A 26,909-nucleotide genomic window follows, 5' to 3' on the forward strand; every position below is an offset into this window, starting at 1 on the left:
TCAGCATAAGTCCGTCGGCTTGGTTTGCCATTCTTCTCTGGTAGGGACTGTGTCCCTAAAAGTCCCCACGGTGTATGTTTGGAAGGAAGAACAAGACCCCACTTGCTGGCCTGCCCAGGGCTGCCCTACATCCAGACATTCAGCAGAGAGTTGGGGAGGCAAGCGCTTGTACCCACAGCTGTATGGATGTGGGGCCCGTAAGATGCTGTGGACTTCCATACACACCATGCGATAGGACACATACTTATTCCAAACCAGGATATGTAAATAGGGAAGAGGATAATTGCAGCAGAGCTACAAACACCCTCTTAAACATCAGCACCATGTTAAAACCAGAGACTGACAACTTTGGTTCACCCTCATCTTTCGAATTTTTTTTTTAAATAGTTTTTTATTAGGCTTTAACTTCTTGCTGGTTTTCTGAGCTCAACACCCCAGAAGTTGAGTCTTTTGACAATTGGGCAAACAAACCATATAAAAGTGGTCCTCGTTTTTTGTTTATCAGCAGGGAGGAGATTTCCCTGCAAGCCTCTGATTTGGAATAAAAAACAAAAGACTTGTAGAACTTCTGGTTAAACTCAGTACCTTTGGGGAGCAGACGTGTTCTCCGATAAATCTCTGCAACCCTAAAAGGTTGCAAAAAGAGACCTGAAGCGGCAGAATTGTTCGGAAAACCTTGGCTGCCCCCTGCAGTGCAGTTCAGAAAGCAGAACCTTCCAAGGTCCGTTCTGCAAATTCTTACCCACTTGCGTTTCCCTCGCTACCTCCAGACAGTGTGACTCAGAGAACATCTTTACTGAAAAAGTTTTGCATTTGTTCCTCTTCCTTGGGGTTTTCCTCCACCTCGCAGGGCTCCGCATGGCGGTCTGGCTCCGCCTCGGCCTCTGGATTAAAAAGTTGCTCTTCTAAGGCGGCCCCTCCCAAGCCGTACTGCTCGTCGTGGGCGGCCACTTCCTCAGGCGACACGTGCGGAAGGCCCAGGACAAATTTTGCAAATCTAGGGATGGGGCAGGAGAGAGCATAAAGCATAGCTGTCAACTTGCAGATTTGAAAATAAGGGACCAGCAGCCAAAATAAGGGATTTTAGTCAACCAGCAATAATAATAATAATAATAATAATAATAATAATAATAATAATAATAATAATAATAATAATTTTTATTTATACCCCGCCCTCCCCAGCCAAGGCCGGGCTCAGGGCGGCTTACAAGCAATAATAAAAACAAGTTGGATGATTACAACTTAAAAACAAAATTAAAATACAACATTAAAATATTGAAACATTAAAATGTAGCCTCATCGCAGGAGGAGAAGGAAAGGAAAAAAGAAAGAGAGGGAGGGAATCAAATTGGCTCCAAGCCAAAGGCCAGGCGGAACAACTCTGTCTTACAGGCCCTGCGGAAAGATATCAGATCCTGCAGAGCCCTCGTCTCATGAGGCAGAGCGTTCCACCAGGCCGGAGCCAGTGCTGAAAAGGCCCTGGCTCTGGTTGAAGCTAATCTTACTTCCTTAGGGCCTGGGACCACTAGGGTGTTGCTATTTATGGACCTTGAGGCTCTCCGTGGGGCATACCGGGAGAGGCGGTCCCGTAGGTACGAGGGTCCTAGGCCGTGAAGGGCTTTAAAGGTCGAAAGCAGCACCTTAAATCTGACCCTGTACTCTACCGGGAGCCAGTGCAGTTTGAAAAGCACTGGGTGAATATGCTCCCATGGCAGAGACCCCGTGAGGAGCCTCACTGCAGCATTCTGCACCTGCTGGAGTTTCTGGGACAGCTTCAAGGGCAGCCCCGCGTAGAGCGAATTACAGTAGTCAAGCCTGGAGATGAAAGTTAAACAAAGTTAAAAGGGACCAGATAATTTGGGAGAGCAGCGCCGGTTTTTAGCCCTTCGTTCCAGAGGCTGCTGCTCAAGACACCAGCTGATGAAACACTGCAATTAAATAACTACAAGCAGCAACCACTTTTCGCGCAAAACGAAGTCCAAGCTACGAAGATGCTGCTGCAGTTCTGTATCTTTTCTCTTGCGCTCCATCTGCAGCTCTCAGTTCCCTCAGGCGGGATGGGAGGAAGAGGGTGGGGGGAATAGTTCCTGAAGTAAACCCGCAGATCAGACCATCTATGCTAGTCTACCACTTTAAATCTATGGGAGAAGCGCTTGCGGTCCTTCCTCCGCTTTCCCCCTCTATGGTTAGCCCTTGGAACACCTGCCCACGCCTCCGCCTCCTCTCTCTGAACTGCTTTCTCTATGGTTGCCCTCGCTCTCCTCTCAAGGCTCCTCAGTCCCGGCAGGGAGGGGCTCCCGGGGGCCGAGGCTGGTGAGAGGAGGCCGGAGGGGGGCGGGTTGGTTAGCCAAGCAACACAGTTGGAGCCTCCCTCCTCCCTGGCCGGCAGGGAGGGAGGGAGAGGAGCTGCTTCCTTTGAAACCCGGGAAATTTAAGGGACATCATCAATAAGGGACAGCAGCGGGACACAGCGCTGGGATAAGGGAGTTTCCCGCCAAATAAGGGATGGTTGACAGCTATGTCATAAAGCGCTATATATAAAAGTGCCGCTCGGAAACGCTTGTCCACCACACCCACTGCGCTCTTAGCACCGGCAATATCTCCCACATCTTTCAAGACACGTTTGTGTCTTTGCATTTCATGTGGGGGGGGGGGAATGGGCAAAGCAAGCACAACCCAGCACTGGTCGCTAGTTATACATGATACCTGGACTATGATGAGGAATACTTGCTGGCACAACTAACAGATGGATGGTAGGAAGTTGCTCTCAACCTTCTTTCCATCTCTTTCTGTTTTGTTACCATTCTTATTTTCTCCTCTCTAAGTATTTTACTATTATTTCCCTTAATTATTTTATCTTACTGAATTTGGGTAAGAATTGCACGCGGGTGAAGGTGATGTACGGTCCCTGTGTGAGAGGCAGCGAAGGGGAAGTCTCTCAGTAGCAGTAGTAGTAATAATAATAATAATAATAATAATAATAATAATAATACAGTGGTACCTCTGGTTAACCTGAAGCACCACTTTAGCTAATGGGGCCTCTTGCTGCCGCAGCGCGAATTCTGTTCTCATCCTGAGGCAAAGTTCTTAACCCAAGGTAAGATTTCTGGGTTAGCGGAGTTTGTAACCTAAAGCGTATGTAACTCCAGGTACCACTGTAATAATAATACAGTCATACCTCGGGTTAAATGTGCTTCAGGTTGAGTGTTTTCAGGTTACACTCCACGGCGACCCGGAAGTAACGGAGCGCATTACGTCCGGGTTTCACCGCTTGCGCATGCGCAGATGCTCAAAATGACGTCATGCGTGGAAGCGGCAAATCGCGACCCGCGCAGACGCGGGTTGCATTCACTTCAGGATGCAAACGGGGCCCCGGAACGGATCCAGTTCACATCCAGAGGTACCACTGTAATAATAATAATAATAATAATAATAATAATAATAATAATAATAATAATAATAATTATACCCTGCCCATCTGGCTAGGTTTCCCCAGCCACTCTGGGCAGCTCCCAACAGATTAAAAACACGATTTAAAATTTCCCTAAATGGGTGAGAGGCTGAGAGATGAAAGGGACGCCCCCAGTTATGAGCTGGAAGGACACACCCTTGTCTGAACGGGACAAAAGATATATCTGTGAGAGAGGATTCGGTACTTACCTGTCTCTACGACCTTTTCTCTGTTCTTTTATTCTTTTGCTTTTTTGTGTGCGTTATTAGTTTGTTTTTTATTGCAATGAGAAAAGTTAATAAAACTTTCTCCCAACACCCCCCTCCCAAAATAATAATAATCCTGTTGCAGAAGGGCAGTTTATAACTTGATTAAAACTCAACAACAACTCAGCTTAGTAAACGGCTCCTAGATTCAGCCTACACCAGGGATAGGGAACCGATGTCCTTGCCCCCAGATGCTGTTAGACTCCACCTCCCATCAGCCCCAGCCCTATGGCCAATAGGGATGACGGGAATTGTAGTCCAACAACATCCGGAGGGCCACAGCTTTCCCGCACCCCTGGCCTAAAGCAAATGAATGCTTCCTTAACGTCCTTCTCATACAGACTCGCTTTGGGGGAAAGCCACCCTTTTCCTTTAGAAAGCTACTTTGTGAATAAATTCTGCCTCAAGACCCTCACCAGCTGCAGGCCTGTGGCACTGCCATCAGCTAAGATCCACACTTACACCTCCCCTGCTGCTTTGATGAAGAGTTCTGTGGAACTCTGATGAAGAGTTCTGTGGAACTCAAAAGCTGGCATGCTATTCTGTGAAATTTTGATTGGCCTAAAGAAGAAAGTGCCTACCTTTGCGGCGACTGCAGCTTCACCACTGCTACCCACGAGGGGAAATCGGGGCGACGGCAGAAGGTTCGTAGGTCCTCCAAGGCCTTGAGGGTCTCCTGTTCACCCTGCTCCCGATACTCTTCTTCAGTCAGGTAACGAACCTCCAACTTCCCTGATGTGAAGAGCCGGCTGGCTTTTCTGAAAAGGAGAAAACAAAAGGCCACAGCTGGCGGATCGAATGCTGCTCCGTGGATTTGAAATACAAAAAAAAAATGTGTGACAAGGGGGAATTAGAATTTGTTTGTAGCTGCACTGTACAGTGGTACCTCAGGTTACATACGCTTCAGGTTACAGACTCTGCTGACCCAGAAATAGTACCTCGGATTAAGAACTTTGCTTCAGGATGAGAACAGAAATCGTGCGGTGGCAGCGGGAGGCCCCATTAGCTAAAGTGGTGCTTCAGGTTAAGAACAGTTTCAGGTTAAGAACGGACCTCCGGAACGAATTAAGTACATAACCAGAGGTACCACTGTAATTGATCCTAAATAAGACAGTGCTCTGCCCATCAGGTTGCAGACCATATATAGAACACTAGGGAACAGGGAAGGAAGCAATGTTTTCAAATAACAAATACTACGAGGCAAAAAACTCCCAAGCTTCCCCTTCTCCTTCTCCCTGCATTTGCAAATTAAAACACCGATTAACTTTTCAATTATATTTTAATCTAATCTAATTAAAATTAATTAAAATTAAAATACTGCTTGACTTTTGGGGAGGAATTCAGCATGGTGCTACGTTGGCTGTTCTATCTGAATGGGGTAAGTCCTCTTTTTTAATGTTCTTTAATGTTTTAATTGTTTTAATGTTGTATTTTAATCTTGTTTTTTAAGTTGTATTTCAATCAACTTGTTTTTATTATTGGTTGTTAGCTGCCCTGAGCCCCGTCTTGGCTGGGGAGGGCGGAGTATAAATAAAAATTATTATTATTATTATTATTATTATTATTATTATTATTATTATTATTATTATTATTATTATTCCCCCCTCTGGAGCCAATTTGGGGAAGGCACAGGGGCCAGAGAGCTTGAGGGAGAGCCCCATTGTGGAAGCCAAGGTCCCTGCAAGTTCCTTCTGTGCAGGGAGTTTATTCACTGTCTCCTGCCCAATATTCCTATTTTTATATGTGTGCTCCTAAAACAGCACCTGCCTTTAAGCCACTCACGACATCCTTTCTTTAAAAGGCAGATTGGAAAACAAACAGCCCCTTCTTGCGAGTTGTGAAAGCAGCTGCACTTAACAGGGATGCCATCAAAGGGAAGATGTGCTGGAAAAGGTGGACGTGTGCTTTATTTTAGAATGCGTCGTTTGTGCAATCTTGTGTATTATCGACAAGAGAAGTGTACTGCCAAGGTATACATAGAATATAACAGATGGAGGCCCATATTAGAGGATGGCCAACTCCCACCCAAGTCCCTTCCATGATCCAAGCCAACACATGTGGGCAGATCCTGCATTCCATACACGGTGGGAGGAAACGTCCATTAAAGGGAGTTGTTCATCCAGTGGTTTAGCAGCCCAAAAGGATACTAACCTGCCAATGTAGCCGAATACTCTAAGAGGATAATGCAGCATTTTTGAACACAGCATGGTGACAATGACTGCATAGGCAACCACTGGAATGGAAATGCCAACATAAATGAAAACCAAGCCTATAAACTGTAGCATCCACATCAGAAGGTTCATACTCTGTTCACTCTTGAGCGGCCCATGCTTGTGACAAAAACCAAAACTGATGGATCCAACTATCAGGCAATACCCTGGAAAAGCAAAGGACAAAACCATACAAAGATCAACAAGGAAGGAACTCTACTACCTTAGCCTATTTCAAGCTAGTAAATTGCCCCTTGCCCTATTATCTGTGGTAAGAATCAGTTCTAGGAGACCAGGCGAAATGACTTCAACTGGAAGGGAGCTTCCGTGGTGCTGCAATGTCGCACGTGACCGTACGAAAGGCAGGCGAGCTAATCATTTCGATAAATTTATTTGCAAAGTCTGTGTTCCACCTCGTGGAATAAAGAGACCCCTGTGGGCAAGTTCACACATTCGGTTTCCGGCATAACCTCTTTATGTGAATAAAAAAGCTGAGGTGCACATTCATTTCAAAAAAAACCTAAGGGAAGATTTTAGCATCTCAGTTAGTAAAGGACCCCTGACCATTAGGTCCAGTCGTGACCGACTCTGGGGTTGCAGCACTCATCTTGCTTTATTGGCCAAGGGAGCCGGCGTACAGCTTCTGGGTCATGTGGCCAGCATGACTAGGCCGCTTCTGGTGAACCAGAGCAGCGCATGGAAATGCTGTTTACCTTCCCGCCGGAGCAGTACCTATTTATCTACTTGCACTTTGACGTGCTTTCGAACTGCTAGGTTGGCAGGAGCAGGGACCGAGCAACGGGAGCTCACCCCGTCGGGGGGATTCAAACCACTGACCTTCTGATAGGCAAGCTCTAGGCTCTGTGGTTTAACCCACAGCACCACCTGCGTCCCTATCTCATTTGGACAAAACTTTAAAAAGAAACGGAAGTGAGCCATTGTTTATCGGGCACCCTGCTTGTCACAGTAAACCGTGGCCAATGGTTTACTGGGACCCTATTGGTCTCACCCCCTTTGCTCTTTCCTGCTATTACCAGGGAGAAACAAACCACGATTGCTGGCTTAGGGTTACATCCAAACAAACCACAATCAGTAAGACAAGTGCAAACCTTGGTGACAGGTTGTGGTTTGGGGTGAGACAAAACCATGACCCTCAGTTTAGATGTAGTGCTAAGCTAGAGGAGAGTACAGTGGTACCTCGGGTTAAGTACTTAATTCGTTCCGGAGGTCTGTTCTTAACCTGAAACTGTTCTTAACCTGAAGCACCACTTTAGCTTAATGGAGCCTCCTGCTGCCGCCGCACCGCCGAAGCATGATTTCTGTTCTCATCCTGAAGCAAAGTTCTTAACACGAGGTACTATTTCTGGGTTAGTGGAGTCTGTAACCTGAAGCGTCTGTAACCTGAAGCATATGTAACCCGAGGTACCACTGTCCAGTTCTGCTCATGTCCTGCTTCCCTTAGATCTCTGTTTGGCCATTGTGAAAAGCTGATGCTGAACTTCTTCTTGTTGTTACTATTATTAATAATAATAATAATAATAATAATATACCCAGAGGCCTCAGGGCGGTTCACAAAAAAGATCACAACATATATAATCAGAATAAAAACAACAGCCCAATAACCCCCCCCCCAAGAAAAGAGCCATATTTTAAAGGGTATAGGATGTCAAACAGATCAACCAAACGCCTGGTTAAAAAGCGACACTTTTTCCTGGTGCCTAAAGGTGTATAATGAAGGCGCCAGGCGAACTTCCCTGGGGAGAGCATTCCACAGACGGTGAGCCACTGCAGAGAAGGCCTGTTCTCGTGTTGTCACCCTCTGGACCTCTTGTGGAGGAGGCACACGAAGGAGGGCCTCAGAAGATGATCTCAGGGTCTGGGTGGGTTCATATGGGAAGAGATGGTCCTTGAGGTATTGCGGTCCTGGGCCATTTAAGGCTTTATAGGTCAAAACAAGCACTTTGAATCGGGCCCGGAAACTAATTGGTAGCCAGTGCAGTTGGACCAGGATTGGTCTAATATGCTCAAACCGTCTTATTCCCGTGATCAAACCTGGCTTGCATCCAAGCCAGGAGAACTTCTCTTACGTTTCTTAGATATTGTGATATTGACTTGTGAACAAAGCCAGCAGCTGCAACTTTAAAACCTTAGAGGGGGAAATACCATTTTAGAAATTTTCTGTTTCTAGAATGACAATGCCTTCTGTGTGACACAGCCTAATGTTCACTTTCAGTTTTCTATTTCTATTCATTCCCTTACCTAGTACATAGTGCGTGCAGTGATGCCACAGCCATTTCAAATCATCTTTCCACGTGTAAAGAAAATAGAGGGAAGAGAACCAGCAGCCGCTCATTAAAATCCAGAAAGTGCTTACCTAACGATGGTGAGAGAAGAAAAAAAAGGGAGGCAGATGAACAAAAATGGCAATTTGTTTGTTTGTACATACATTAGTGGCCAAAACTGTGGAAACCTTTTAGAGAAAGTGTATATCCGGGGTTTGATGGCTCATAACACCACCTTTTTTTTTTTTTTTTTTTTTTAGTAATACCATAAAATTATATTTCAATGGAAAGATATATAATTCTTCATTAAATTATCTTTCCATTGATAAATAATTTTATGGTATTACTCCCCCCCAAAAGTAGTTATGAGCCATCATTGCCAAAACAAGATGGCACCTGATTGGCTCTCTAAACACTCCTTTTCATGGTTATTTGGCTATAACTTTTGATAGAATACAGATAATTGAACAAACCTTGTTGCATTACATTCTTCATTAAATTATCTTTCCACTGGAATGTGGAGAAACCGGATGCAAAAAGCACAGCTTTGCCTAAAGCGGATAAATAGGCTGCATTCTCAATCAGATAAAGACGTCGTCTCGTGCACAGTCGTACCTGGGTTTTCAGACAGCTTAGTTCTCAAAAATTTTGGCTCCCGAAAGCTGCAAACCCGGAAGTGACTGTTCTGGTTTTTCAACATTCTTTTGGAAGCCAAATGTCCGCCGGGGCTTCCACAGATTCCAATTGGCTGCAGGAGCTTCCTGAAGCCAATCAGAAGCCCACTTTGGTTTCCGGATGTTTTGGAAGTCAAACGGACTTCCGGAACGGATTCTGTTCGACTTCCAAGGTACGACTGTACTTTTAATTCTTACTGGTGTGTTACCTACATCCAGGTACCAGGCTGAGCCTATAAAGTAGGTTAGGGAAGAGGACTCTTTTACAAACCCACTCAACACCCCTATAATTTCTCAACACTCCTCTAACGTCTCTCACGCAACACAAACTTCCTGCTGCTGTTTCCCTTTTAAGTCACACGTGAAATATGCTGGCAGTTTGCTAATTGTTGTTGTTGTTTAGTTGTGTCCGACTCTTCGTAACCCCATGGACCAGAGCACTCCAGGCACTCCTGTCTTCCACTGCCTCCCGCAGTTTGGTCAAACCCATGCTGGTAGCTTCGAGAACACTGTTCAACTATCTCGTCCTCTGGCGTCCCCTTCTCCTTGTGCCCTCCATCTTTCAGGGTCTTTTCCAGGGAGTCTTCTCTTCTCACAAGGTGGCCAAAGTATTGGAGTCTCAGCTTCAGGATCTGTCCTTCCAGTGAGCACTCACAGCTGATTTCTTTAAGAATGGATAGGTTTGATCTTCTTGCAGTCCACGGGACTCTCAAGAGTCTCCTCCAGCACCATAATTCAAAAGCATCAATTCTTCGGCAATCAGCCTTCTTTATGGTCCAGCTCTCACTTCCATACAGTGGTGCCTCGCAAGACGAAATTAATTCGTTCCGCAAGTTTTTTCTTCTTGCGAGTTTATCGTCTTGCGAAGCACGGTTTCCCATAGGAATGCATTGAAAATCAATTAATGCGTTCCTATGGAAACCGCTTGCCAGGCTGGGGTGCGGAGAAGGGCTTTTCTCCCCACCGCAAGCCTTCAGGACAGGTACGGGAACAGAGGGGAAGGGGCGCAGCGCTTCTCCTCTGTTCCCGGGGCTTGCGGTGGGAGGAGGGTTTTTCCTCCCCACCGCCAACATTCAGAACAGCATTCTGAATGTTGGCGGTGGGAAGGAAAACCCTCCTCCCACCGCAAGTCTTCAGGACAGCCATCCAAAGGCTGGCGTGGGGAGAAGGGCTTTCCGCCCCACCGCCAGCCTTCGGAGGAGCCTTCCGAAGGCTGGCGCGGGGAGAAGGGCTTTCCGCCCCACCGCCAGCCTTCGGAGGAGCCTTCCGAAGGCTGGCGCGGGGAGAAGGACTTTCCGCCCCACCGCCAGCCTTCGGAGGAGGTCCGAGGACAGTGGGGAAGAAGCGCTGCGCTTCCCCGCTGTCCCGGAGATTTCCCTATGGGCTTTCGTCTTGCGAAGCAAGCCCATAGGGAAATTCGTTTTGCGAAGTGCCTCCAAAACGGAAAACCCTTTCGTCTAGCGGGTTTTCCGTCTTGCGAGGCGTTCGTCTTGCGGGGCACCACTGTACATCACTACTGGGGAAACTATACGGACCTTTGTTGGCAAGGTGATGTCTCTGCTTTTTAAGATGCTGTCTAGGTTTGTCAGTTTGCTAATATTATTCCCCAATCTAATGCCAGGATGATGCTACTGGAATGCAACTTCCCATCATCTCTGTCCCATGGGCCATGCTGGTTGTGGGCTGCTGGGAGTTGTGTGAAGAAGGAGGTGAAGCTGCACACACAAAACCTGCTCTGAGCATCCCCCCTGAGTGGGAAGCTTTGAAGGGGGATTGTAAGAGAACTTCCTGCTCCACACAGGAAGTTGAAGGATGGAGTAGACCAGCGGTCAGCAAACTTCCTCAGCAGGGGGCCGGTCCACTGTCCCTCAGACCTTGTGGGGGGCCAAACTATATTTTTGTTGGGGGGGGGGAGAGAAATGAATGAATTCCTATGCCCCACAAATAACCCAGAGATGCATTTTAAATAAAAGCACACATTCTACTCATGTGAAAACATGCTGATTCCCGGACCGTCCGCAGGCCGGATTTTGAAGGCCATTGGGCCGGATCTGGCCCCCGGGCCTTAGTTTGCCTACCAATGGAGTAGATGAAGCCAGGCATTTGGGGTTCAGGGGCAAAGCACATGTTGGGATTCCAGGCTAGAGTGACCAGGCTATTGCTTGCAGAATCGTTTGTCCCATGATGAAAAACAAAACTATGTCAAGAATTATACAAAGGCTTCATTTACCACTTGCTCCTGCCTTAGACTCGCCCACTAAGCCAAGCCCTCCAGTCGTTGAAGGACTACAACTTTCATCATTCCTGATCGTTGATTAGCTCGGTTGGTTAGAGCATGGCACTGATAACGCCAAGGTTGCAGGTTCAATCCCTTCCAACTCTACAATTCTATGATTCTATGACTTGCTATCTTGGCAGGGGTGATGAGAGTTGATGTCGGCCAACGTCTGCAGGGCTACCGGTTCCTCCAAGAAGAGGTTGGAACGAAGTGAAGAACTATTATTTCAGAGGAGCTTCTTGGAAGGACAGAATAATTAATTGCACAAACAATGTCAGAAATTCGGCTGCGACGTGTTGCTGTTTAAAGGAATCCTACGTCGATAACATCATTTCTTTCGGGAGCCCGGGAATGGATGAAAAGCAAACTGACATTCAAAAGCATCGATATACTTATCTAGCCTGTTTTATGTTATCAGCGGTACACTCACCTTGGGAATAAATCTTTTAAGCATCAAAAGGAGAAAGACTAGAGTGGCAAGGACACCGAATGTGACTCCAGCAGAATAATAGAATGTGATACTCCTGTTTTGAGAGCAGAGGGGTGCTGTTAGACCTTTTGTGGACGGACAGGTGGTTTCAGACACGCAGAAATGAGAAAACACAATTTTACTAAAACTTTAGAGACCTATGGGCAAGGATACCTATACACTGCACATTATTTGACCTTCCCTGAATATACCATAGGGACCACCCTCAATCTCTCTCTCTCTCTCTCTCTTTGGGTCCCTGCATAGTCTCAGCTCACAACCCCCATTTTTTTCCTCCTCCTAAGCTCTGCTCGGGAAATATTTGCATAAGTTAGTGGCGTGGGGTGACTGGCTGCCTCTGACTCCAATCCACCAGTCCCACCCTCTCCATTTCCAACCATCCCATGCAAGGATCCCAATCGTACGGAGCCTTCTCCCTATGTTCAAGCAAACAGGTATAACACTCCCCCTTCAGACGTTCCCTGCTCAACATGGGAAGGCTGGAAAGCCAAAGAGCGAGGCTAGCTATTTTTTTTGTATCTCTTCCTCAATGGATGAGCTGTCTAGCTGTCTCTCTCCAGCAGGTGCACTGTTTGCAAAAAGGTTTCAAAAACTGCCACGGCCACGATATGTTTCTTAGATCAAATTTTGTGTGACGGAAGGGGGAAGCTGTGTGCAAACAGATTTCCTGCAACTCTGGATCAAACTCTGTGCAATAGAAGCCGACATATTTAAGGCACAGGTCTCCCCTGATCATATATATAATACAGGGAGAGACGAGTGGTTGGTTTTTCAGAGCAAAAGTGGTGCATGGGAGAGAAGACCTCAACCTTCCCCTATGCCTACTAATAAGGGTTTATGTCTCCAAAGCCTCTTCCCCACCGCAACCCAAGTGCTTTTCTTCCAGCCAACGGATCACCACTTTTTGTGTGAACAGCAAGTTAAAATAAAATTCACACCCAGTGAATCAGAGCTGAATCTCACCTGCTCAGATTATGTGCAAAATGAAAGAGAAGGATTCCGGTGAGAAACAGCAGAAAGAGTGTCCGATCCAACACTAAAACAGAACAGAATGGAAAAAATGGGGGAAAGTCCACATTGCTTCATTTTTAAACTAGTCGCTGCCTTGTTGTGCATCCTTCCAATAACACAAGCGCACTTTACGAACAGATTAAATAAAGTGACTCACTGTTTAGTTTTGTGTGTACAGTGACGGGTTCTTTGTTCATAGGCTGCACCCAGAAACAGGTTTTCTCTCCATACAGGCTCGCTGATATTGTGGTTTCATTAGACACGCCCGACTGCCAAATATTGTTAAATAGGCACTTGAAAAAGGCAAGCAGATTTTCAGAGCTTTGGCAATTCCGTTCCTCTGGGATGGATATCACCTCAAATGTTTTGGCGCTGCTTATTTTCACCTATAAAGAAGATACCTGAATTATTCCTCTCAGCTAAGGACAGGAGGAAATAACAGAGGAAATAACAGGTCTCCATCTGTTTTTTGGACTACAACTCCCGACGACCCTAGCTGGCAGGACCAGTGGTCAGGGATTATGGGAGTTGTAGTCCAAAAAAACAGATGGAGACCCAAGTTTGGGAAACTCTGAGATAACTTTTCCAATTTGATTTTGCCTATAGCAGGGACAGGGAACTTGCGGCCTTCCAGATGTTGTTGGTACTCCAACTCCCATCATTCCCTGCCAGGGCAGCAAATGACAAGGGATGATGGGAGTTGTAGATAGATAGATAGATATAGGTAAAGGGACCCCTGACCATTAGATCCAGTCGTGGCCGACTCTGGAGTTGCGGCGCTCATCTTGCTTTACTGGCTGAGGGAGCCGACGTTTGTCTGCAGACAGTTTTTCTGGGTCATGTGGCCAGCATGACTAAGCTGCTTCTAGCGAACCAGAGCAGGGCACGGAAACACCGTTTACCTTCCCGCCGGAGGTACTTTCGAACTGCTAGGTTGGCAGGAGCAGGGACCGAGCAACGGGAGCTCACCTTGTCATGGGGATTCGAATCACCGACCTTCTGATCGGCAAGTCCTAGGCTCTGTGGTTTAACCCACAGCGCCACCCGCGATAGATATAGATAGATAGATCTGACTGCATAGGAGCAGAGTGAATGGGGATGAATGTCCTAAACCCCATTTCCCCCTGTGCTGCTGTCTCCATCGCCCTCCATGAGCTGGAGGGTGCAAAATAAGAGAGAAACAGAACATAAAAGAGAAACAGGAGCCCTGCTGGATCTCGCCAGTGGCCTATTGAGAACAGCATCCTGTTCTCACAGCGGCCAACCACATGGCTGAACTTAAAAATGAAAAGCGTAATGCTGGTGGTCAACAAAAGAGGTTTAAAGACTCTCAGGCCAAATCTTTAAAAACGTCGTATAAACACCAACAACTGGGAAACACTGGCCTGCGAGCGCTCCAGTTGGAGAACAGCCTTTACCAAAGGTGTCATGGGCTTTGAAGACGCTGGAACTCAGGACGAAAGGGAGAAACGAGCTAAGAGGAAGGCACGCTTGGCAGACCCTCACTGTGATCAACCTATGTCCCCACTGTGGAAGGATCCAGAATTGACCTCCACAGTCACTTACATGCTCACTTTTGAAACCGTCTTCATGGAAGACAATCTTACTTGGCTACGGGTAATCACCAAAGAAGAAAGAAGCCGCCTCTGGGAAGCCCCACGACCACAAGGTGGACCTGAGCACAACAGCACTCCCCCCGGCCACTGTTTCCAGCAACCTCCTGGGGTTGGAGGGGAAAATCTGAAGCATGGAGTCTCTGCTCCACAAGTCGTGGAGGCTCCTACTTCAGCTTCCAAGTTGTGGAGCAGGAGGAGAATACCCATAAAGGGGGAGCAACTTAAGGTGCTTCTTTCTCCTTGCTCACGTGTCGGATCTACGTACAAGTGGCATGCCCCAATAAGTCTCCTGTGAGGGTCCAGGATAAGCTGGTTTGATTTCCAAGCTAAAATATGCTAAGCCACACTCTTATCAGCCTTCTGTTTCATCCATTCTCTCTTAACGCAAATAGCAGAGCTGAAGAAGAGAACCTTGGATCAAAATACCTTGGAGGTAGAGCTATCGCCTTTTCAGCAGGGATAGGTAGGCTGCGACCCTTCGCTTGTTGCTAGTCTAGTTCCCATCATGCCTGATTGCTGGCCATCCTGCCAGAGGCTCATGGGAGTTGAGGGTCCAACAATATCTGGAGAATCACATAGCTATATTACCCAGAAGTGGGAGATGTTCCCGCTCTTTTCAGAAAGTCTATGTGTTGAAGGCACTCTGATTGAGCCCAGAGGGACAGATCTATCCAACAACCTGATTTATCAGTTATTCTGTCTCTCCAGAGGAGCTTGGGAACTTTAGATCTACAGCACGGGGTAGATCTCCTTCACCAAAACTAAAATTCCCAAGATTCTGAGTACAAAATCAACCTAGGCTTGCAGTGGAGATGTCTACATGCCGTGCAGTCCTGTACATATCTAGTCTGAGGTAAGTCCTATTGAGTGCAATGGGACTCCCAGGAAAGAGTTTGGGATTTCAGCCTTAAGACACGTACCAGAACATGCATACTGGGAAGTTAAGTCCCATTAAACGCACCGCCCTAAATCCCATTGTCCAAAATTTCTGCTCGCTGACCTGCAACAAAAACTCCCAAAAGCAGATTTAGCTGTACATCTGCATTTCCTCTTCTTTTTATTGCTTTATTAGTTTTTTTTAAAAAGAAAAAACAGTCAACTAACGAAAAACCAAAAGGTAATACAAATTCCAAAAAGTAACTATATTTCTTACAACACAGCTTCTATTATGACTTCCAGTCACACCATCGAGGGTCCTGGGTTACTTTTATGTAACACACTTTTCGTTATCACTTCAGTCTTACCCTGTATCATTAATTCTATAAGATATTCTATGTTTCTACAGGGGTCCTTCTAAGCCTGCCAGAGAATTCAGTTTTACAATGCTCTTTAAGATATTTTCTGTAAATATCCCACTCTCTAATAAACGTTTGGTCTGTATTATCTCTAATTTTTCCCGTTATCTTTGCTAATTCTGGAAATTCTAGTAATTTTGTCTGCCAGTGCACTTTGGTTGGGATAAAATACTAAGATTCTTGCCGTCGCCTTTCCTCTCAATGCATTGTTTTGCTGTTAGAGAGAGACACTCGCTGCTGAGAAATATTTATGATACCATATGCTGTCGCTGATTTTTACATTGGTTCCTGTGCTTGTCTTGCAAAGAGGCCCACTCAAAAGAAAGGTGTTGATATGTCGCAAAAGTTCCCTACCCACAATAGAAAGGAAAGCACGTCACACCTCCCAAATTCTCCTACACAACGCCCCTTATGGCATTTCCGAACGCCAACATGTGGCAGTTGTCTTCCAATACATTAGTCTTCCATTGTGAGAACTGTATTCTTTAGGGAGAAGAACAGTCACCACGTTCCCTTGGGATGAATGAGTCATGGACTGGGGCTGTACCTGAATAGTTGACCAAATATTTTTCAGCTGTATCTTTCCATGCGGAATGTAGCAGTAGCAAGCCGGTTCTGAACTATGGCTGACGTCCATCGTCTCCAAGTGCTTACAGTTATTCTCTAGACGGAGAAAGAAGAAGGCGTCACAAAGTCTGGAGATGCATGCAAGTCGCTCGGACATTTTCCTGCTGCTGTATGTAATCTGCAGTATACACTCATTTTCCCAGTTGCAAACCTTGATTGGCAGCGTATTTTTAATAGGTGTGATATGCTGGCACTGCAGAATCCACTGCTAAACCCCCAAATTCTTACCGCTGAGACTGTTCCAACAGAGAAGCTGTTGTGAGTCTTCCTGTCCAATCCTCAGCAGGTGGCCAGAATCATATGATTCCAGTTTCCCGCCACCCTTCTCCCTCCCAGCAAAAAATAGATGAATGCGCTTTACTGTGTTAGGTTGCAGGCATGCAGCCCGTGAAAAATTGCATTGGTGCAACTGCCTGGTCTGCAGCCCCACTATAAGGCTGGGAGTAAACCTGGAATTGGCTTTTCATGTCGTAACTTGAAATCATGCTACACTATTCAGGCTACAATCCTAAGGTCCCAGGGGCCATAAGATCTGTGTGTGGAGAGGTTTTCTGAAGATGAGAAGACGCATTGCTCTTGCTACTGTGGAATAACATTCAGCTTCTTCATACAGTGGTACCTCGGGTTACAGACGCTTCAGATTACAGACTCCGCTAACCCAGAAATAGTACCTCGGGTTAAGAACTTTGCTTCAGGATGAGAACAGAAATCGTGCTCCGGTGGCATGGCAGCAGCAGGAGGCCCCATTAGCTAAAGTGGTGCTTCAGGTTAAGAACAGTTTCAGGTTAAGAATGGACTCCCGGAATGAATTAAGTACTTAACCCGAGGTACCACTGCATCTGGGCTTAGGAGAAAGTACTGCAACATGACTGGAAACAGCAGTTGAACAGATTAAAATATTTGGATCTCATCTTACTGATTTCGTTAGCGAAGGGGTTCTAACTTTTTAAATTGCTCTCCTTGGCTGATAAGTATCCCTAAACGCAGCACCCACCGCACAAACTAAAGTGTAAATGACTCTGGAAGTACTGTAAATATTTCGACAAATTCCACATTAATAGGGCCATTAAATATTTTTTTTTGCTTTGGTGCCACACATGCTGCTTAAAAACAGGGGAGCTTGCAGTTAAAATGCATGAACCCAGCAACTGCCAAAGACCTAAGGCATGGGTAGGCAAACTAAGGCCCGGGGGCCGTATCCGGCCCACTCACCTTCTCAATCCAGCCCGCGGTCTCGGAATCAGCGTGTTTTTACATGAATAGAATGTGTCATTTTATTTGAAATACATCTCTGGGTTATTTGTGGAGCCTGCCTGGTGTTTTTACATGAATAGAATGTGTGCCTTTATTTAAAATGCATCTCTGGGTTATTTGTGGGGCATAGAAATTTGTTCTTTGTTTTCTTTTTCAAAATATAGTCCTGCCCCCCACAAGGTCTGAGGGACAGTGGACCTGTTGAAAAAGTTTGCTGACCTAAGGTCTAACTTCAAATGACAATACAGTGGTACCTCGGGTTACATACGCTTCAGGTTACATACGCTTCAGGTTACATACGCTTCAGGTTACAGACTCCGCTAACCCAGAAACAGTACCTTGGGTTAAGAACTTTGCTTCAGGATGAGAACAGAAATTGTGCTCTGGTGGCACGGTGGCAGCAGGAGGCCCCATTAGCTTCAGGTTCAGAACAGTTTCAGGTTAAGAACAGACCTCCGTATCAATTAAGTACTTAACCCGAGGTACCACTGTAAGTGGATGCATATTATGTAAATTTGGATTTGTGGGTCATCATACCAAACCGTTTGGGAACCACTGCTCTAAGTCTTCCGTAACATCAGCCAACCCTTCTCGGGTACAAGTTCATATTGTCATGGGATTCTACCCAATATTGATCCAGAGTAGATTCCAATGTATAGTTAGCAGAGTAAAAACTTACAACACATTGTGGGATTCCCCCCCCCCCCAATAGACCAGAGACAATTGTATTTCATCCAGCAGAGCTTTGCTGCTACTGAAGGCAAATAAGCATTATGGTCACAAATCCAATACATTCAGGATTGGCACTGTCCGTAAGAAATCCAGTTGCAGCAGACTTAACTCAAACTTACAATAACTTATAATAAGTCTAAACTTTAACACTAAGCATACTATGTACGGAACACCTCAGCAGAAGGAAGAGAGATAGAAAGTGAAACCAAGGCTCCTTCCGGCCCTGCTTTTATATTCAGCATGACCTTGACAGAAAAGGTAAGAAGAGAACCAGTTTAAACCAGCTGTACTCAAACATCATGAACCTTCTGCTTGCTTCTTTCATGCAGAGAAGCTTCTCCAGACGCCTCTTGAATTAATTAGAATAGGAAAGATCTCTACACATCAGATCAATACTTTCTGTACTAAGAAATGCAAGCTGACACATATAGATCTTAGATCAAGATCACTGTGCCCTGAGAATTGTTTTGAAGCACCTGATGGTGCAGAACTGAATCTCAAAGTTACAAACCAGCACAAAACTTTGGGAGAGACTTTGAGGGGATACCAGCCGTTCAGGCTTGCGGTTAACAGAGCTTCTGATCAGTAGTGTGGATGGGAGATCACAGGGTGCCTCACACAAACATGTACATAAAGGTAAAGGGACCCCTAACCATTAGGTCCAGTCGTGACCGACTCTGGGGTTGCGGCTCTCATCTCGCTTTATTGGCCGAGGGAGCCGGCATACAGTTTCCGGGTCATGTGGCCAGCATGACTAAGCCGCTTCTGGCGAACCAGAGCAGCGCAAGGAAACGCCGTTTACCTCCCCGTCGGAGTGGTACCTATTTACCTACTTGCACTTTGATGTACTTTCGAACTGCTAAGTTGGCAGGAGCTGGGACCGAGCAATGGGAGCTCACCCCGTTGTGTGGATTCAAACCACCGACCTTCTGATTGGCAAGCCCTAGGCTCTGTGGTTTAGACCACAGCGCCACCATGAAGCTATTTAGTCTCCCATATTCTAGTTACCGGATCACAGGCCAAGGGTTGATTGACATTTGCACACAACTGGAATATTTATGGGCAGCAAAGTACTGCCAAGACAAAGTACTGAACGCACAACCAGAGAGAAAAAGTAAACACACAAGCCTATCCCATGTTTACACAAATTACATAAATTTCTACTGAATGGCAATAACAGGTATGGGGAACCTGTGGGCCTTCAGAACCAAAGAATCATATTGTTGGAAGGTATGCCAGGGGTCATCTAGTCCAACCCCCATTAGTCCAACAACGTCTGGACTAATCCTGTCCCCAACGTCACAGGCAGGAGTGGCAACTTGGATACAATATTGGAGGGGGGGCCAAATCCAGATAAGCCCTGCTCCACTTGAACACGACGCAGCACAAGCACACCATTTGACCATTTGAATGGCAAGGCCCATCTACTTTCGGGGGGGCCCGGTCCCCCCACAAATATTTTGGGGGCAAAGGGACCTCAGCCCCCTCGGAGTTGGCTCCTGTGGTCCTAGGACTGCAGCCTAGCCCTGAATCGGATGCATGTTTACTCAGAGGTAAATCCGACCACCTTTCTCAACCTTGGGTCCCCAAGAGGTTTGGTTGGACTACAACTCCCATCATCCCTGGCTAGCAGGACCAGTGGCGAGGGACGATGCGAGCTGTAGTCCATCAACCTCTAGGGACCCGAAGCTGAGAAAGGCAGTTCAGGATCGCTGCCCAACAGCGCGTTAGCCTCCAGCCGCTTTACCTGCGAGCAATGCCGGCGCGCCACCGGACCGGACCGGCCGAACCGCCGCTAGGGCGCACAGCAGCGGCAGGAGCGCCAAATACGGCGGCAGCCGCTGCCGGGTCGCACCGGATCCCAGTTGCATTGCCCGCCGCTGTTTGAACAAAGCGATGCCTCAGGAAGCGCCGGGAAACGCCGAGAGCCGCGGCGGCCGAGGCCTGGATGCAGAGAACCGACTTGCCCAGCGCTTGTGTTGTGCGCGCAATTGCGCATTGGAGGTGCCCCGGCGATGGGGGATCGGCTAGCCGGGGCTGGAGGGGGCGGAGGAGATCAAGGCGCTCCTCCCTGCCGCGGGGGAAGGAAGTCGCTTCCTCGAGGGCGGTAGGAGGAGATCTCACACCGCAGTGGGAGTTTGGGAAAAGCAGTTCAAGGCTATGAAATTAAACGCGCCCCGAGGCGGTGGAGAGGGAGGCAGGAAAACGGGGAGGAAAGTGCCTCCCGGGACTGCCCTGGGGGAATCCCCACTAACAACTCACTGGGTGACCTTTGGCCCGTCTCATCATAGAATATGCAGAGTTGGAAGGGATCCCCAAGGATCATCTAGTCCAACCCCCCTTGCAATGCAGGGAACTTTTTGCCTAATAATAATAATTATTATTATTTATACCCCAGCTCCCAACAGAATATTAAAAACACAACAAAACATCAAGCATAAAAAACAGGGCTGTCTTCAGATGTCTCCTAAAAGACCTCTGTCTGGTTGCCTGTAACCTCACTTCTCGCAGTGAGGGAACTGCTAGAAGGCCCTCGGAGCTGGACCTTTGCGTCCGGAATGAAGGATGGGGGTGGAGACGCTCCTTCAGGTATACTGGGCGGAGGCCGTTTAGGCTTTAAAGGTCAGCACCAACACTTTGAATTGTGCTCGGAAACGTACTGGGAGCGAATGTAGGTCTTTCAGGACCAGTTTTATATAGTCTCAGCGGCCACTCCCAGTCACCAGTCTAGCGGCCGCATTCTGGATTAGTTGTAGTTTCCGGGTCACCTTCAAAGGTAGCCCCACGTAGAGTGCATTGCAGTAGTCCAAGCAGGAGATAACCAGAGCATGTACCAGTCCGACGAGACAGTCTGCATGCAGGTAGAGTCTCAGCCAACGTGGCACCATCCCTCCTCAAACCACCTCCAGACACTCACACAGGATATTCACCGCTTTCACTGGCTCTGATTTAAAAGAGCGGTAGAGTTGGGTATCATCTACATACTGATGAACACCCAGCCCCAACCCCCTGATGATCTCTTCCTTCATATAGGTGTTAAAAAGCATGGGGGAGAGGATCGAGCCCTGAGGCACCCCACAAGTGAGAGCCCAGGGGTCTGAAAACTCATCCTCCAACACCACTTTCTGGACATGGCCCAAGAGGAAGGAGCAGAACCAGTGTATAACAGTGCTCCCAGCTCCTCCAGACGGTCCAGAAGGATGTCATGATCACTGGTGTCAAAGGCTGCTGAGATATCCAGCAGAACTAGGAAATAGCTTTCACCTTTGTCCCTAGCCCACCAGAGATCATCAACCAGCACAACCAAGGCAGTTTCAGTCCCATGATGACGCCTGAATCCCGATTGGAAGGAATCCAAGTGGTCTGCATCCTCCACGCGTCCCTGGAGTTGTTCAGCAACCACCTGCTCAATCACCTTTCCCAAGAATGGAAGATGTGAGACTGGACGATAGTTGGCCATATTGGCCGCATCTAAAGATGTTTTTTTGAGATGCGGTTTGATACCCGCCTCTTTCAGTGGGTCTGGGAAGGCTCCCTCACAGAGGGAAGCATTCACCACCCCGCGGAGCCCATCGCCTAGCCCTTCCCGGCTTGCTTTTATGAGCCAGGATGGGCAAGAATCAAGGAGACCGGTGATTGGTTTCACTCGTCCAAGCAGCCTGTCCACATCCTCAGAGATAACAGATTGGAATTGATCCCACCACAACTTGACTAGACAAGACCCTATCACTCTCCCGGCCCGGCCCAGCCCTGCTCCCATGGTGGAGCTTACCTCTTTCCAAATCTGAGTGACTTTATCTGCAAAAAAATTGCAAAATTATTGTAGGAGATTATTTTTTTAATTATTCATTTTTCTTCTTCATTCATTACACACATCTCATATTCATAACATTTACTATGCATCCCTTCCTCCCCTCCTGGGCTCCCCCCAACTTCCGCTTCTGGTTTGTTTCTCCTTTCACCCACTTTGCTGCCTCCTAAAAGAAAAAAGCTACTAATAACATATTTATACAATAACATTAAACCTAAAAACATAAAAATAACAATGAGTACACCATATTATTTCTCTATCTTCTACACATTTTCTAATACAGTGGTACCTCGGGTTACATATGCTTCAGGTTACATATGCTTCAGGTTACAGACTCCGCTAACCCAGAAATTGTACCTTGGGTTAAGAACTTTGCTTCAGGATGAGAACAGAAATCGTGCTCCGGCGGCGCAGTGGCAGTGGGAGGCTCCATTAGCTAAAATGGTGCTTCAGGTGAAGAACAGTTTCAGGTTAAGAACGGACCTCCGGAACGAATTAAGTACTTAACCCGAGGTACCACTGTACTAACAATGTGAATGTTTATTTAAATCCTGCACTGCTGAGCCTGTTTGTTTTGTGTTACAAAGATGTCTGCAAACGACCAGGGGGGAATCTCTTGCATACAGCTGCAGTGCCCTGGAAACAGAAGGGAAATGCATGCATAGCAGTGACCCGAGGAGAAATGACCTCTGAGAGGAGCACAGAGGGAAGAAACGCCATAGTAGAATCTGCATCTGTGGCAGCATAACCAGACGCCTTCATCTGCCCCAGCTGCAACAAAATATGTCTCTCCTCTATCAGTCTCTGCTGCCACAGCAGACACTGTAACTCTCCAACCGCTTGACTTCACCCCCAATGGCACACTCCTTCATTGTCTCCGAAGATAAACAGATGCCAACAAGTGTGACCACCGCACCCTGTTGTTTGTTTCCACTGCAACAGATCAATACAGCTACCTCTGGGGGGTGAAAGGGGCAGGAGCCCCGCCCTCCTCCCCATTGATTCATCTTCATTTCACTTGCTGTTGCCCTCACCACAAATGGCTGCTTCTCTACCCCGCCCCGCCCCCCCCCCCCCCGGCAGCAAGCCTACATTCACTTATCTGGGAATACGTATCATTGCGCCCAGTGGGACCTGCTTCTGAGTAAATAAGCGTAGGATTGTGCTGTTACCCTTGCAGGCTAAGCACTCGGAAAGCTAGAAGGCAGATCTCCAGGGACCGTTAGTGCACAGGTTGTTTCTCCTCTTTAATTTGCCTGCAATTAATACAGTGGTGCCTCACAAGACGAAAAGAATCCGTTCTGTGATTCTCTTCGTCTAGCGGTTTTTTCGTTTTGCGAAGCAAGCCCATTGACGGATTAGCGGATTAGCGCTATTAGCGGCTTATCTGCTGATCGGATCAGCTGATAAGCGGATTAGCGGATTAGAAAAAGGGGGGGGGGAGGAAAAGAAACCAGCAGGAACTTGCAAGACATTGTCGTCTTGCGAAGCAAGCCCATAGGAAATTCGTTTTGCGAAGCACCTCCAAAACGGAAAACTCTTTCGTCTAGCGAGTTTTCCGTCTTGCGAGGCATTCGTCTTGCGGGGCACCACTGTATGTGACACATGGATGATGCAATTAATAAAGTGCTTTCAGCATTAGGTATGTTGTGTTTGTGACCACAGGCAGGATCGGTCCGTGTTTATACATAGAACTGAGCGTCAAGAGGCCAAATTTTGCCCTTTGGGGAATACATGGAGCTGAACTGATTGAAACTGCAGGGTCCAGCTGCACACATGAATCTGGGCTGGTTTACAGTGGAGTTAAGGCTCTGAGAGCTCATATTTGCAGGTGTTTGGCACCGTTTTCAAGTGAATCGGATGATGTCGGAATTTAGGTGAAATTGTGACCTCGCACGTTAGGGCACTGAGGGCTCATTTTATGTCCCACAATGGGACTCAGGCCTGGCCAGGATGCCGGTCTTCCTGTTATATCCTCTGGGCTTTACGAGGCATCTGACCCTCACCTGAGCCTTCTCCAGCTGAGGCATCACACACCTGCTTCCCAAGCTACCAAGCCCCACCTGGGATATTTCACCATTCAGGTCAACTTTACAAGGTTTCATATCCATTCCTCTCACCAAACCTTTTCTTCTTTTTCTTTTTTCTTCTTTTTTATAATTTATAGCCAGCTAAAATGTTATGTACTGAAGTTCTCACCCTGGGCCAGCAGGGGGATACTGTAGATAGTTATGCAAATAAGGGATCGAAAGTGACATTCAGTGATTGGATAGTTTTAGAAAATTGTTACAGTTACGTCGTACTGGAGCTCTATATAAGCAGGCTGACTGAACCCTTCAGTTCAGTTCTGTTCTGGCCTGTGAATAAACAAGAGCTGTTTGAAGAATCGCTGTGTCGTCTGATATGTTCACCCACAACTTAACATAAAACACACCACCCATAAACTCCTAGAAATATAAGTGATTGAGGACAAGTAGTTCATCCACTTAGATCCCCACACCCCCGCCTGCAAGAATTAATATTATATGCCCCACTTTTTTGCAGGTCTGCTATAATCCTGATTCCGGAGCAAAGCACACAAGCCGCCCCCCAATAGATCCATTGTTTTCAAAATTTTGTCCATATAAAACACCATCTTTGGCAACTGCACGTTTGTTGTGATTCAAATTTGCATTAAAACCACATTTGGTCAGGGTTGTCACACTCAGCAAACTGTTAATTTGGGCAAGTAAACTCCACCTCTCACTTCTCTTACAGTTTTTCTACTTGCACACTTGAGCGAACCTGCTCCTTTTCCTTGCACAGATATTTTGTTGCTATTTGCAACTGTAACTGTCTCTGATGAGTTTTCACTTAACTCTGACGTCATTCAATTCTCTCCAAAGCGGCTGCAAATGGTGGCACAAGTCCCACTGCAATGCTTAGCGGTTAAAACAACACGTTTCACAGCGCCCTACAAAATGATCCCCCGCGGCACCCTAATCCATGGCATCAAGATTTAAAACCCAACATCGTCTGATTCACACGAAAGTGGATCTAAACACTGGAACAAGCGCCCTCCAAGGTTTGTTGGGCAAAACGTTTGGTTGGTCAAACCGTGATCTGTGGGTCAGGGTGCTGAGGGCTCATTTTTTGGCGTGCCTGAAACACGAAGTTTGCACCACCAAGTGTTACAGGGTGTTTGGCACCATTTTCGAGTGAATCGGATGACGTCGGGATTTTGGCAAAACCGTGATTCCGCAGGTTCTGAACTTAAACTCTGAAGTTAACAATCTGATATTTAGCTGATTAATTGTATAACTTTGAAATACAAGGTTTTATTTTTAAACAGCTTTTTCTATGCTGCTTAATCCCCCAAAAAACCTCTATGTGGTTCACATAAATCCCAAAGCAGCTTATACACTTCCAAACATCATTGCTAATTCATGTGAGGTAAGTTTAAATTAGGGACACGGGTGGCGCTGTGGGTTAAACCACAGAGCCTGGAACTTGCCGATCACAAGGTCGGCGGTTCGAATCCCCGCGATGGGGTGAGCTCCCGTTGCTCGGTCCCTGCTCCTGCCAACCTAGCAGTTCGAAAGCACACCAGTGCTCTGGTGGGAAGGTAAACGGCATTTCCGTGCCCTGCTCTGGTTCGCCAGAAGCGGCTTAGTCATGCTGGCCACATGACCCAGAAGCTGTACACCAGCTCCCTCGGCCAATAAAGCTAGATGAGCGCCACAACCCCAGAGTCGGCCATGACTAGACCTAATGGTCAGGGGTCCCTTTACCTTTACCTAAGTTTAAATTAAACAAAGGCAGCCTAGCACATGCTGTCTTTAATGTTTTTGTGTCTTTTGAGAGTATGGGATATTATCTGTAATTATAATTTGCCAGGGCCAAGAGGAGCTTCACAAATAAATAGATTTGAGTAATGTTACCAAATGGACAGAGCCTGGCCAGCTCTTCTGCATTTAGCAGTAGTTCGATCTTAACAAATCAGCAGGTAAATCTTTTCACTCACTGCATGGAGATAAAATATCATCTGCAATATGTTTGCAACCCACTGTGAAGGGCACAGCTATAGTGGTTGGCTGAAAAGCTGGAAATCCTAACTTCAAAATCAATTTTAAAACTGAGATGGGTCAGATATGGCCCTCCAGATGTAACCTGCCTGTGGTACGTATGATTCTTAGCACTTCCTTTCTTTTTGGACATTGTTCCACTTTCTCATCATGTCCAAATCTGCCTTGAAAAGGTTTGTGGTTTGTGGCTTGTTCCTGCTCATTAGGATTAAAATAACTTGCCAGCTTGGTAAATATCACTTTCACAAACCCCCACAGGTTGTCCTACAAGCCATGGGTGTTTATCAGTGCCAGGATAATTTCCACCCATGTGGGTCACAGAGGGTAGCATATATGCACTTTAAACAGAGAATGCGTGAGTCACTCATTGCTGTGCAATGTGCAGTGAAGATGCCCAAGCTTCTCTTCCATTAGCTACCAGGTGAGGGCGATAAAGAGCTTTTTTGCCAGGTGTTCGAAAACTCAGAATAGTTACAATGGACAAGAAACGTACAGCGGTACCTGGGTTCTCAAACTTAATTCATTCCGGAAGTCCATTCCAAAACCAAGGCACTCTTTCCCATAGAAAGTAATGCAAAATAGATAAATCCATTCCAGACTTTTAAAAACAATCCCTAAAACAGCAATTTGACATGAATTTTACTATGTAACGAGACCATTGATCCGTAAAATGAAAGCAATAATCAATGCACTGTACTATAAAATAAATAAGACAGTATTGTAGATTATAAAAATTAAAAGTATTCCCCCCCCTTACCTGCACTGATGATAGTCATTGTTTGGATGGGAGTGTGTGTGGCTTTTATCCATTTCCACAGTCACTCAATCAATCAATCAATCAATCAATC

General features: G+C 46.6%; 1 protein-coding gene across 1 annotated transcript; it reads right to left on the reverse strand.

Annotated features, from left to right (window-relative positions):
* Nucleotides 1-239: 239 nt before the first annotated feature.
* NEMP2 (nuclear envelope integral membrane protein 2) lies at nucleotides 240-20,319 on the reverse strand. Its single transcript, XM_081181200.1, has 9 exons — nucleotides 19,934-20,319; nucleotides 16,121-16,236; nucleotides 12,820-13,048; nucleotides 12,615-12,687; nucleotides 11,592-11,685; nucleotides 8,187-8,301; nucleotides 5,869-6,094; nucleotides 4,299-4,475; nucleotides 240-997 (listed from the first exon to the last, which is right to left on the reverse strand). The coding sequence occupies exons 1-9, from the start codon at nucleotides 20,055-20,057 to the stop codon at nucleotides 781-783; spliced, it is 1,371 nt and encodes a 456-aa protein (XP_081037326.1). The 5' UTR covers nucleotides 20,058-20,319; the 3' UTR covers nucleotides 240-780.
* Nucleotides 20,320-26,909: the final 6,590 nt, after the last annotated feature.

Source organism: Podarcis bocagei, assembly GCF_964188305.1.
Source record: "Podarcis bocagei genome assembly, chromosome: 1".
In the NCBI taxonomy this organism is placed as follows: Eukaryota; Metazoa; Chordata; class Lepidosauria; order Squamata; family Lacertidae; genus Podarcis; species Podarcis bocagei.

What these genes read in the sequence shown, in the direction of transcription:
- NEMP2 (XM_081181200.1), bottom strand. Translation starts at nt 20,057, where the DNA reads ATGCAACTGGGATCCGGTGCGACCCGGCAGCGGCTGCCGCCGTATTTG. An exon ending in TTAAAAGATTTATTCCCAAG is followed by an intron (nt 8,302 to 11,591) that starts GTGAGTGTACCG and finishes CACCATCGTTAG; the next exon opens with GTAAGCACTTTCTGGATTTT. An exon ending in CTGCACGCACTATGTACTAG is followed by an intron (nt 6,095 to 8,186) that starts GTAAGGGAATGA and finishes TTGCTTTTCCAG; the next exon opens with GGTATTGCCTGATAGTTGGA.